The 13,327-nt window shown below is 45.2% G+C and overlaps 1 protein-coding gene across 1 annotated transcript in view; it reads left to right on the forward strand.

Moving 5' to 3' along the window:
• LOC145360889 (complement C3-like) overlaps positions 1-13,327 on the forward strand; it is a 100,804-nt gene that overhangs the window by 25,988 nt on the left and 61,489 nt on the right. The window contains exons 14-18 of the mRNA XM_080216391.1: positions 1,647-1,811; positions 5,220-5,349; positions 6,194-6,265; positions 7,240-7,437; positions 10,994-11,102. Of these exons, the coding sequence (XP_080072517.1) occupies positions 1,647-1,811; positions 5,220-5,349; positions 6,194-6,265; positions 7,240-7,437; positions 10,994-11,102 (674 nt within the window). The remainder of the gene's footprint in view (positions 1-1,646; positions 1,812-5,219; positions 5,350-6,193; positions 6,266-7,239; positions 7,438-10,993; positions 11,103-13,327) is intronic.

A 13,327-nucleotide genomic window follows, 5' to 3' on the forward strand; every position in this document is an offset into this window, starting at 1 on the left:
TCAACAACATTGCTGAGGACTCGTAATATATTAGCCAGACTGGCTAAGGATGACAGATTTTCTCCTCTGAAGAAGATTGGTGAATCAGATTTTTTTTTTAAAAGACAATCTGATAATTTCATGATCATTATGAATGAAATTAGCATTTTTATATCAGTTTATTAATTAGTTGAATTGATATCCTTGATGTGTGTGTACATGCGGTTGAGTGTGCAGGTGCAGATGGGCGGCCATAAGTTTGCAGGAGGCACGTGACAAAATCCCACTGCTGTTCACCCCGGCGGGATCTTACGGTCCCTCCGGGCGCGCCCTTGCTGCAGGTTTCCTGGCACTAAAGGGGGGCACGTTCAACAGGAAACTCCGTCGACAACGACAGGACCATAAGATCTCCGCTGCCACTGAGCGACGCGCCACATCCCACTGCTGCGAAACACACAATGGAGGGGGAGGAAAATCTTGTCCGCGTTGTATGATAAAACCCTTGAGGGAAAGACTTCACAGAGACATCACGTAAGAAGAGGAAAAGTGGGACTAACTGATAACTCTTCCAAATGAATGAGGCTGAATGGCCTCCTGTGCTGTTTCATTTGTAATTCTCTAATTATATAATAAATGGAATTTTGCAGGGGCCAGCAATGGTGCATTCTGCTGTTCAAAATGTTACATAAGGGGAAGGTTGATCTTGTCTCGGAGAACTAAAACTCAACCACTCAAAGAGAAATACCTCCCTTCTTAACCTGTTGAGGAGTGTGTGAGAAGAGGGATTATCGACCCTTCAACAACTTTCAGTGTCTGAGTCAAAATAACTACCTAGACTTTCTCTGTAAAATAACAAGTAACACTTTAGTTAACCTGTTCACTGTTAGTTAGTTAACTAAATAAACTATTAACAAACCCAATAAAACATTATTCCAACGGAATGCTGTTTTAGATAATTCCTATTCCAATTTATTAACAAAAAACGAAAAAAATAGAACTTTTACTCACCTTCAAATTTCAATCAGGTTTGCCGACTTCCGGAATCTTCCATCTTCTTTGCTGACTTCTTCTGTGTTGTGTTCTTCTGTCAGTACCTTTACGATTGAGATGAAGCTTTCTTTTAAGACGTAAATGTGATTGTTCCACCTGCAAAGAATAGTTACTGTCTGTGTGTGTGTCTCTCCCTTTCTCTTTGAGAGCTGTGAAGTGTGGCAGTTGCTGGTAGGCGGTTTGGAGCTGGGAGCTGTGGCCTTTATACCCCCGATGATATACCAAAACCCCCACAGTAGGATTGGTCTATAGGTTATCAAAACATCAAATTCAAATCCAACAGGCTGCTACTATTCAAATGTCTATTTCAAATTGACTGGTGAAATTTCAGAAGCATGTTCTAATTCAAATGCATAGAGCCTGTTACCAAAGCAACCCTGTTGTTTTTGCCTCTGATAAATTGTCCCACTTTGGATTTCTCTGTGTACTTGCATTTGTATTTGCATCTCTTTCTTTTGAACTCGAGGCACTGGAAAAGCAAAACCGTCTTTTAAAAGATAATATTATATCTCTTAGCATTTTAACAAATTTAAAAAAAAATTTGCGAACACGAACTTCACCACAAAAAATAATTCAGTATTTGTGAGTATTCCAGACTAATGTACGTTTCTCCACAGCTGAAAGTGTCTGCTGCAAATGTGCACGATGAAAATAAAATTTACAAACCTGGAAAGGGATTCCAACTGAGTCTGACGGGAGATTCCGGGGCGACGGTTGGCTTAGTCGCTGTGGATAAAGCGGTGTTTGTATTGAACAAGAAAAATAAATTGACGCAGAGTAAGGTGAATAATTCCCATTGTTTTTCTCAGCGTTTACATTTGGAAATTAATAGTTAAGTTACGGACAGAAACATAACCCATTTGAGATCATGTTTTCACCCATTTATTGGAACAAAAGTAGTCAGCAATTGGCCAGATAAGCCCACAGGTAATGAGGAGATCCATACAAGAATAAGGCTGCGATTTTCCAGATTGTATCAGGGTGACGCACGGTTATAGAATTGTGGGTGAGGTGTCTAACAGGTGTAATCTGTCATTTTGGGTTAGAAAAGTGGTGCAATTGACGCCAGCATGTCCGGCACACGGACATTTCTTCCATTTAAATATGCCTATTTTGTTTTAAGCCGGATTCTCCCTGTTCCTGGGATTCACCCACAACCCCCCCCCACACACACGCACACACAAAACCCCCCCACCTGGGCTCAACAGGAACCTGGAAAGAATCACAAACATGCCTGATCTCCACTAATGGAGACCAGGTGTGATGGCCACGCTGGGGTGGGGGTGGGGGGGAGGGCTCAGAAACCAGTGAAGGCTGTGGGTAGTTGGGGACATGGCTGAGCAGGGCACATCTGGCAAAGCCAACCTGACACCCTGTCTGCGTCAATCTGACACCCTGGCAGTTCCAACCTAACATCCTGGCAATTCCAACATGATGGGCACTGCCAGGTGGGCACAGTCAGGCGGCTGGGGTAGTGCCAAGGAGTTAGATCCTGAGGCGGGGGGGGGGTGGGGAGTGGGGGGTGGGGAGCAGTATGAACGTGGTCATGAAGAGGGTGGGGCATGATGAGGGCAGCATGAGGGGGTTATCTTGACGAAGGGAGCTTGATGGGGGGCCCATTTGGAGGGCCCCAATGGTGGTGATTTATGTGGGGGAGGGGAAACATGCCTTCAATGAGAGGATGGTCCCGTGGGGTGAAGGAGGCAGGGGGTTGGGGGGGGAGGTGTCTCCAAGTGCACTTTGAGATCGGGATACCCTTTATAAAGGGGCGGCCAATCTTTGTGAAGCGGGGCTTGATGGCGTGTTTTGGCCCTGTCCTCCTTTAACCGGTGCGATAAACCTGCCCCCCCCCCCTCCCAAAAACAGATGACCAAGTGCGAGAGCGTTGTGACTACTCACCCAAAATTACAGTGTCATTTTTGGGGAAAATTCTTGCCCAGGGAGGAGTGAGAGAACTGGTGAGGTTGGATGGGTCAGATTTTTAGGGTTAGATGTGGGGGAAGGAAGGATAGGAGTGGCCACTCTGCTCGTACCAACATTTGGGTGAGAAAGTGTGAGGGAAGAAGACAAGGTGTTTTGCAACGTGTTTTAATTACCTGCTGAATGCTAGTGCTCTGTCGCAGACACAACTTTTAATAAAGTACTTTTCATTTGAGAAGTTCACCAGCAAACAGGAAGTTCCATTTCTTCACCAGCCCCCTTGAGAATGTGCTGCTGTTTAAAAGGTGCAGCTGTTTTAAGGCCTCTTCCCCAAAGCAGAGAAACACTCTTGAACTAAGAATAATTGTGGACTTGCTTCATGCAGAGCGGCACAGTGGCACAGGGGTTAGCACTGCTGCCTCACAGCGTCAGGGACCCGGGTTTGATTCCCGGCTCGAGTCACTGTCTGTGTGGAGTCTGCACATTCTCCCCATGTCTGCGTGGGTTTCCTCCGGGTGCTCCGGTTTCCTCCCACAGTCCTGAGAGACGTGCTGGTTAGGGTGCATTGGCCGTGCTAAATTCTCCCTCAGTGTACCCGAGCAGGTGCCAAAGTGTGGCAACTGGGGAATTTTCATAGTAACTTCATTGCAGTGTTAATGTAAGCCCACTTGTGATATGAATGTTTAAAAATCATAGCACCCCACAGAGCAGAAGGAGGCCATTCAGTCCATCTAGCTTGCACTGACAACATTCCCACACAGGCCCTATCCCCGTAACTCCTGCTAATTGCCCTGACACTAAGGAGCAATTTAGCATGGCAAATGGATGGGCCTTTTTCTGCATGGAGGTCGGTCACCAGTGGAGTGCCCCAGGGATCTGTTCTAGGACCCTTGCTGTTTGTCATTTTCGTAAATGACCTAGATGAGGAAGTGGAGGGATGGGTTAGTAAGTTTGCCGACGATACGAAGTTTGGTGGTGTTGTGGATTGTCTGGAGGATGTCAGAAGTTGCAGCGTGACATAGATAGGATGCAAGACTGGGCGGAGAAGTGGCAGATGGAATTCAACGCGGATAAATGTGTAGTGGCCCATTTTGACAGGACCAACGGGATGCAGGAGTACAATATCAAGGGTAGGAGTCTTAGCAGTGTTGAAGAGCAGAAGGATCTTGGGGTCCGGGTCCATAGGACTCTTAAATCGGCCTCGCAGGTGGAGGATGTGGTCAAGAAGGCGTATGGTGTGCTGGCCTTCATTAATCGAGGGATTGAGTTTAGGAGTCAGGAGGTAATGCTGCAACTTTATAAGACCCTTGTCAGACTCCACTTGGAGTACTGTGCGCAGTTCTGGTTGCCTCACTATAAGAAGGATGTGGAAGCTATTGAGAGGGTGCAGAGGAGATTTACAAGGATGTTGCCTGGATTGGGAGGCATGCCTTATGAAGATAGGTTGAGGGAGCTAGGCCTCTTCTCCCTGGAGAGACAAAGGTTGAGAGGTGACCTGATAGAGGTTTATAAGATGCTGAGAGGAATAGATAGGGTGGATTCTCAGAGGCTGTTTCCCAGGGCTGAAATGGTCGCTATGAGAGGACACAGATTTAAGGTGCAGGGAAGCAAGTACAGAGGAGATGTTAGGGGTAAGTTTTTCACTCAGAGGGTGGTGAGTGAGTGGAATCGGCTGCCGTCGGTGGTGGTAAAGGCGAACTTGCTGGGGTCTTTTAAAAGACTTCTGGATGAGAATATGGGATCTGATGGCATTGGAAGTTACAGATAGTTCTATGGTTGGTAGGTATAGATGTGATTGACGCAACTTGTGGGCTGAAGGGCCTGTTTGTGCTGTAGTGTTCTATGTTCTATGTATCAACCTAACCAGCATAGATTCTATGATTTTTAAAAATTCGTGTCACAAGTAGACTTACATTAACACTGCAATGAAGTTACTGTGAAAATCCGCTAGTCGCCACACTCCAGCACCTGTTCGGGTACACTGAGGGAGAATTTAGCACAGCCAATGCACCCTAACCAGCACGTCTTTCAGACTGCAGGAGGAAACCGGAGCACCTGTAAGAAACCCACGCAGACACAGGGAGAATGTGCAGACAGTGACCCAAGCCGGGAATCAAACCCGGGTCCTTGGCGCTATGAGGCAGCAGTGTGAACCACTGTGCCACCCATATTTCAGCTCCACCTACCAACTTGGGGAAATTTAGCTTGTTGTGGCATCACTTTATCAACTTGGTGAACTCACGCACCTACTTTGCCTGCATCCTCTATAGATCTGGAACGTGGTGGAGAAGAATGACATTGCCTGCACGCCTGGAGGTGGCAAAGATGTGTTTGGCGTTTTCGCAGATGCGGGACTAACATTTGTGACAAGCACCAACATTAAAACTCCAATGAGGACAGGTGCTGTTTCCCGGAAGCAGTCAACATAACGATTTAACCTCTGTACCTTTATGTACAGGGAAGTCCAGCAGTGGTCAGGTTTAGTTGCAGTGATAACTTGTGTGCAGGGTGAATGAGATAATGGTTTGATGCAGTGTCCTGTAATCGTACTGAAATCTAATCCAGTTTGATGATACATATCCACATTGCACTTATTTCACCTAAATTCTAATTTAAACCTCTTCACCCACAACCCCCCCAACTCCCGCCACACCTGATTACCAATACTTCCAATGTTCAATCTTTTGAAAATCGTTGTTTAAGATCTCCACTTGTGAATTGCACACTGCCTGATTGGAGTTTGTACATTCTCCCCATGTCTGTGAGGGTTTCCTCTGAGCGCTCCACTTTCCTCCCACAGTCAGGTTAGGTGGATTGGCCATGCTAAATTGCCCCTCAGTGTCCCAAGATGTGCAGATTAGAGGGATTGGCCATGCTAAATTGCTCCTTAGTGTCCAAAGATGTGTAAATTAGGGGGATTAGCAGAATGAATGCGTGGGGTTACCAGGACAGGGTGGGCCGGAGAAAGGTGTTCTGTTGGAGAGTCGGCGCAGACTCGATGGGCTGAATGGCCTCCTTGTGCACTGTACGGATTCTGTGAGTTTCAGCGTTTACTGCTTTTACCCAGATGTCCAGCATTTGCAGTGTTTTGATAAATTCTCCTGTTAATTTGCTGGAATAATCTGTACATTGAGGACATTAGCTATTGTGTTTGTAAGATCTGTGCTGTGTGTGTGAAGATTGTCTGTAAGAGCATTGACTGTAACTCATTTCAACATGTATTCATTTCAAATCTCAATTACAGAGCTGAAATGCAAACAGCCAATGAAACGGAAACGTCGATCAACGAGTTTAGTGGATGCTAAAGCAGCTAAGTGTATGTGTTTCTGATATAAATCAAGTTTTAAACTTATTTATTAGTCACAAGTAGGGCTTACAGTAACACTGCAATGAAGTTACTAAGAAAAAAATGACGAAGAAATAGTACATTGGAATTAATCCCAGTGGCACAGTGGTTAGCACTGCTGCCCCACAGCGCCAGGGACACAGGTTCAATTCCTGGTTTGAGTCACTGTCTGTGCGGAGTCTGCATGTTCTCCTTGTGTCTGCATGGGTTTCCTCCAGTGCTCCGGTTTTCTCCCACAGTCTGAAAGACATGCTGGTTAGAGTACTTTGGCCATGCTTAATTCTCTCTCAGTGTTCCTGAACAGGCGCCAGAGTGTGGTGACTGGGGGATTTCCAGAGTAACTTCATTATAGTGTTAATGTAAGCCTACTTGCGACAGAGTCAATATATATAAACTTAAATTCTCCCTCAGTGTACCCAAACAGGCGCCGGAGTGTGGCAACTGAGGGATTTTTACAGTAACTTCATTGCAGTGTTAATGTAAACCTACTTGCCACTAATAAATTATCTTTAAATAAACTAATTCATTGCTCGGTTAAAATAAATGAAGTTTTACACAGAGAGCGGTGGGTGCCTGGAACTCGCTGCCGGGGAAGGTAGTGGAAGCAGATACGATCGTGACTTTTAAGGGCCACCTTGATCAATGTGTGAATAGGATGGGAATAGAGGGATACGGTCCCCGGAAGGGACGGGGGTTTTAGTTCAGTCGGGCAGCATGGTCGGTGCAGGCTTGGAGGGCCGAATGGCCTGTTCCTGTGCTGTAATTTCCTTTATTCTTCCTTCTGTAGTTCATACTAAAGCCCTGAACTGTTTAGCAGCTCAGGAAAGTGACTTAAACATTTGGTATGTTCCTTGAAATCATTTATTTCTCAAAGGTCATATTTCACTTCTCTCTCTTTGGTACCTGCATATTTACACTTTCTGTTTGTTTCATTTTAATTTCAGTGATGACTTACAAAGAGGAACTTCCCAGGAAATGTTGCCAAGCAGGATTGAAAAGGAACCCCATGGGATTTTCATGCACTAAGAGGGCAAAACAAATACCATATGGCGAGAAATGTAAAGCCGCATTCCTTGATTGTTGCAACCATATCCAAAAGTTTCGGGAAGAACGTGACAAAATTCAAATGACTTTAGCCAGAAGTAAGTATCAGTAATTTCTCCAGGTCGTAACCCAATGAAAGGACATTTTTTTTTGAAGTAACATACCAAGTGAGTGTCATAGAGTCATAGTGTCATAGAGGTGGTGAATCTCTGGAATTCTCTGCCCGTTGAAGTGGTGGAGGCTGCCTCGCTAAATATTTTTAAGACGCGGGTTGATGGGTTTTTGATAGGAGAGGGGATTAAGGGTTATGGGGAGAGGGCGGGAAAGTGGAACTGAGCAGCGACAGATCAGCCATGATCTTATTGAATGGCGGGGCAGGCTCGAAGGGCTGGATGGCCTACTCCTGCTCCTATTTCTTATGTTCTTAAGTTCTTATGTTTACAGCATGGAAACAGGCCCTTCGGCCCAACTTGTCCATGCCGCCCTTTTTTTTAAAACCCTAAACTAATCCCAATTGCTCACATTTGGTCCATATCTCTCTGTACCCAACGTATCCATGTAACTATCTAAATGCTTTGTCAAAGACAAAATTGTATCCCCCTCTACTACTACCTCTGGCAGCTCATTCCAGACACTCACCACCCTCTGTGTGAAAAAATTACCCTTCTGGACCCTTTTGTATCTCTCCCCTCTCACCTTAAACCTATGCCTTCTAGTTTTAGACTCCACCACCTTTGGGAAAAGATATCGACTACCTAGCTGATCTATGCCCCTCACTATTTTATAGACGTCTATAAGATCACCTCTCAGCTTCCTGCGCTCCAGAGGAAAAAATCCCAGTCTATCCAGCCTCTCCTTATAACTCAATCCATCAAGTCCCAGTAGCATCCTAGTAAATCTTTTCTGCACTGTTTCTAGTTTAATGATATCCTTTCTATAATAGGGTGACCAGAACTGCCTTAACAATGTCTTGTACAACTTCAACAAGACATTCCAATTCCTGTATTCAGTGTTCTGACCGATGAAACCAAGCATGCTGAATGTCTTCTTCACTACTCTTTTTCACCACTTTATTTAGCTTTCAGAATGTTAATCTTTGAACACCTTTTAAGGTGGAGAAAAGAAAGAAATCTTTGATTTGATTTATTATTGTCACATGTATTAACGTACAGTGAAAAGTATTGTTTCTTGCGCGCTGTACAGTCAGAGCACACCTTTCATAGAGAAGGAAACGAGAGACTGCGGAATGTAGTGTTAAAATCATAGCTAGGATGTAGGGAAAGATCAACTTAATGCAAGGTAGGTACATTCAAAAGTCTGATGGCAGCAGGGAAGAAGCTGTTCTTGAGTCGGTTGGTACGTGATCTCAGACTTTTGTGCCTTTTTCCCCCGAAGGAAGAAGGTGGAAGAGAGAATGTCCGGGGTATGTGGGGTCCTTAATTATGCCGTCTGCTTTGCTGAGGCAGTGGGAAGTGTAGACAGAGTCAATGGATGGGAGGCTGGTTTGTGTGATGGATTGGGCTACATTCATGATCATTTGTCGTTCCTTGCAGTCTTGGGCAGAGCAGGAACCATACCAAGCTGTGATACAACCAGAAAGAATGTCTTCTATGGTGCATCTGTAAAAGTTGGTGAGGGTCGTAGCTGACATGCCAAATTTCCTTAGTCTTCTGAGGATGTCTTTCTACATAGATAGATGTTTGGGTAGAGATTTTGTTTGGAAACATAGAAAATCGGTGCTGGTAGAGGCCATTCGGCCCTTTGAACATTCCCACCTTCAATATGATCATGGTTGCGTTTTCAGTACCCCACTTCTGCTTTCTCTCCATTTCCCCTGATCCCTTTAGCCACAAGGGCCACATCCAGCTCTCTCTTGAACAATGAACTGACCCCCAACAGCTTCCTGTGTGAAGAATTCCACAGGTTCACAACTCTCTAAATGAAAAAGTCCTTCCTCATCTTAGTCCTGAATGGTTTACCCCTTATTCTTGGACTGTGACCCCTAGTTCTGGATTTCCCCAATGTTCTTCCTGTATCAGGCCTGTCCAGTCACATCAAGATTTTATATGTTTCTATGAGATAAACACGTGGGTAGTCGGACAAGCAGTAAGCAACAGCGAATGACTATCCGCTCTATTTTCACTCTGTATTCAATTCCTCTGACTGCGCTAGTATATATTTTTTATTTCTGGGACATGGGCATCACTGGCTGGCCAGCATTTATTGCCCATCCTGAGTCACCCTTGAACTGAACGTCTTTCAGAGGGCAGTTGAGAGTCAACCTCATTGCTGTGGCTCTGGAGTCACATGTAGGCCAGACTGGGTAAGGACAGCAGATTTCCTTCCCTAAAGGACATCAGTGTCCAGATGGGTTTTTCTGACAATTGACAATGGTTTCATGGTCGGCGTCAGATTCTCAGTTCCAGATATTTTTTATTGAATTCAAATTCCACCACCTGCTGTGGCGGGATTCGAACCCGGATTCCCAGAACATTAGCTGAGTTTCTGGATTAATAGTTTAGCGATAATACCGCCAGGCCATTGCCTCCTGGTTCAATTAAGTGCTTCATCCAGCATAGTATCGAGTTTTTTGAGTGTTCTAGTTGCTATCTAGAAAGTAGGAAGAATTCCATTACACTCCTGATTTGTAGATGGGGGACAGGCTTTGGGGAGTTCATGTAGTTAGTTATCCATGACAGGATTCTCAAACTCTCTTAACCTCCTCTTGTAAAGTGACTAGTCCAGTTAATTTTTGTGTTTAGTCTTTGGATGCAAAATTCCCTTCACCAAATCCCCTTTATTTCCAATTCCAACAGCAGTACACACAGTGCTCACAGTCAGGAGTCTATCTTCAGGAGTGCCAGAGGAACTGACACTCCCGGTTAAATACAAGGAAAAGACTCCCTGATTGGCCCATCAATTGACTCCTTAATCAGGGAGCTCATATTCCGATGGCCAACCTCAATGGCCTGATTGATATCATTACACTGGGTACCCTTCGATATTCAATGCCCTAATCCGGTTTCCCTCCAACCACGTCTCAGTAATCGCCACCAAATCATAACCAATTGTATTTATTTGTACTGTTAGCTCGTCAATGTTATTCCGAATGCTTTGTGCATTCAGAGCTTTTGGATGGAATTTTACAGCTGTTCAGGCCGGTGGCATTTTCCAGTCCCGCTGCAGTGAACGGAGATTTGGGTTAGCACCGAATTCTCTGTCCTCGCCACAGTGACAGTGGGGCATAAACCATCGGTAAGATCGCACCCTTTAAGTTTGTTCTGTTATCAAATATCCCTGCTCTCTTGAACGATTCCTGGGTATAATATGAATAAGTTTATTTAATTAGTGTCACTTACATTAACACTGCAATGCAGTTACAGTGAAAATCCCCGAGTTGCGACACTCCCTTAGTGTATCCGGAGTGTGGCGAGCAGGGGATTTTCACAGTAACTTCATTTCAGTGTTAATGTAAACTGACTTGTGACTAATTAATAAACATTACAATCATCAGCAATTTATATTCAGTTTTAAGAAGGGAAAAGATTAAGGTTTATTCTCGTAAACTCCCACATTTACCTTGACTCCAAATATCCACTCTTTTCCACTAATGCTCAGAATATCTTACTAATGACCGTTTCCACTCTCCCTTAGGTGATGACGATGATTACTATTCTCCATATGAGGATATTATATCCAGGAGTGACTTTCCAGAAAGTTGGCTGTGGATATTGAAGACACTGCCCACAGATCGCAGAGGAGGGTACAAATTATTATTATTGCCCAGACTATTGGGCATTTGTAAGAATGTGTGGGATTGGCACTGCTTATGGTTTTATACATGAAATTGTCACTCAGTAGGATTCTTTCAATCCAACTGCCTCACAGCGCCAGGGACCCTGTCTGTGTGGAGTCTGCATGTTCTCCTGTGTCTGTGCAAATTTCCTCCGAGTGCTCCGGTTTCCTCCCACAGTCCGAAAGACGTGCTGGTTAGGTGCATTGGCTGTGCTAAACTCTCCATCAGTGTACCTGAACAGGTGCCAGAGTGTAGCGACCAGAAGGTTTTCACAAAAACTTCACTGCAGTGTTATTGTAAGCCTACTTATGACTAATAGGGTAGAGGGGACAACACTGTGGTTAGCACTGCTGTCTCACAGTGCCAGAGTCCCGGGTTCAATTCTGGCCTCGGGTCACTGCCCATGCGGAGTCTGTATGTTCTCCCCGTGTCTGCGTGGGTTTCCTCCTGGTGCTCCGGTTTCCTCCCACACTCCAAGGATGTGCTGGTTAGGTGGATTGGCCGTGCTAAATTGCTCCTTAGTGTCAGGCAGGCTAACAGGTTACGGTGATAGGACTTGGGTGAGATTGTTGTCAGTGTAGGCTCAATGGGCCGAATGGCCTCCTTCTGCACTGTATGGATTCTATGAAGGCTGGAGAGTTTTAATTATCAGGATCCAAAGGGACAAGTAAAGAAATCAGAGGGCAAAAGAAAACAATAAGATAAGGACCTTAAGCTTGCGTTGAGCTTCTCTGAAGCAAGCCAAGGACAGGGAGGTTAGAGTGAGAGCAAAGTGAAGAGTTGAAATGAGGAACCACAGTAAGCTCAGAGTCATGCTTCAGAACTGAATGGAGATATTATTCAAAGCAGCTAGCCAATCCCCCAGTGTTAATAAAGCCACGTTATGAGCAGCAAATACTGTATTCTAAATTGAAAAAAGTGTCAAGTAAACACTAGTTTACTTGGAAGAAGTGTTCGGGGCCTTGGGGGTTCCACATATAGAACGTAGAACAGTATGGCACAGGATTAGGACCATCAGCCCACAATGCTTTGTTGAACATGACACCAAATTAAACTAATCCCGTCTGCCTGCCCTTGATCCCTCTATTACTTACATATTCATATCTAAAAACTCCTTAAACACCCCTATCATATCTGCTTCCAGCACCACCCCTGGCAGCTGGTTCCAGACACCTACCACTCCCTGTGTACTTACCCTTCACATCTCCTTTAAACTTCCCCCTCTCGCCTTAAGTGCGTGCCCGCTAGTATTAAACATTTCAACTCTGAGGAGAAAGATTGTGACTGCCAACCCTATCTGTGCCCCTCATAATTTTACAGACTTCTATCAGGTCTCCCTTCAGCCTCGGTCACTCCAGAGAAAACGACCTGAGTTTATCCAGCCTCAGATAGCTCAAATCCAGGCACCATCCTGGTAAACCTCTTCTGCCCCCTCTCCAAAGCCTCCACATCCTTCCTGTAATGTGGTGTCTCGACTGGAATGTGAGACTCTAAGTGCAGCCTAACCAAAAGTTTTATAAAGCTTCGACATGACATCTTGACCCTTGTACCCAGTGCCTCAAACAATAAAGGCGAGCATGCCCCATGCCTTCGTTACCACCTTGTCTACTATTTGTGTGTCCAGTTTCAGGGAGCTCTGGACTTGAACCCCAAGATCCCTCTGTACATCAGTGCTGCTCAGGAAGGAGTGAAGAAGGACAGGAACTGCATCTCCTGTGCTCACATGGAAAGATGCCTGAAGAAGGGACCAGTCTGTTGGGAGTGACTGAGGATTGGATCAGGTTGTTGTGAAGGGGCAGGATCCTTTGGGAAGCTTGCAAAGGAGAGAAAGAGAAGTTGTTTTGGTTCTGGAAGTGTTGGAATGGCTGGGCATGATACATTGAATATGGATGCTGGTGGATGGAAGGAGAGGGAACCCGATTGTACTGCAGGGAGGGAGAGGAAAGTACACACAGTCAGAGGCCTTGTCAATCATCGTGGGCCAGGTGGAGTTGGAGGGAGAGAAAGGCATATTGCAAACACAAGTATGGAAGATTGCATGGTCAGAGTAGAGGGTGTGGAGAGATGCAGAAACTTGCAGAGTGGAATAGGGTAATTACAGGAAGCAGCATAGGAGGATGCAAAGTCAAAAGGATAATTTGTCTGATAACCTCCTCTCAGAAATGGAGACAAAGAAGATAATGCACCCTAAC

The sequence above is a fragment of the Carcharhinus amblyrhynchos genome, chromosome 33 (assembly GCF_965287045.1).
Source record: "Carcharhinus amblyrhynchos chromosome 33, sCarAmb.v2.hapA, whole genome shotgun sequence".
Classification (NCBI taxonomy): Eukaryota; Metazoa; Chordata; class Chondrichthyes; order Carcharhiniformes; family Carcharhinidae; genus Carcharhinus; species Carcharhinus amblyrhynchos.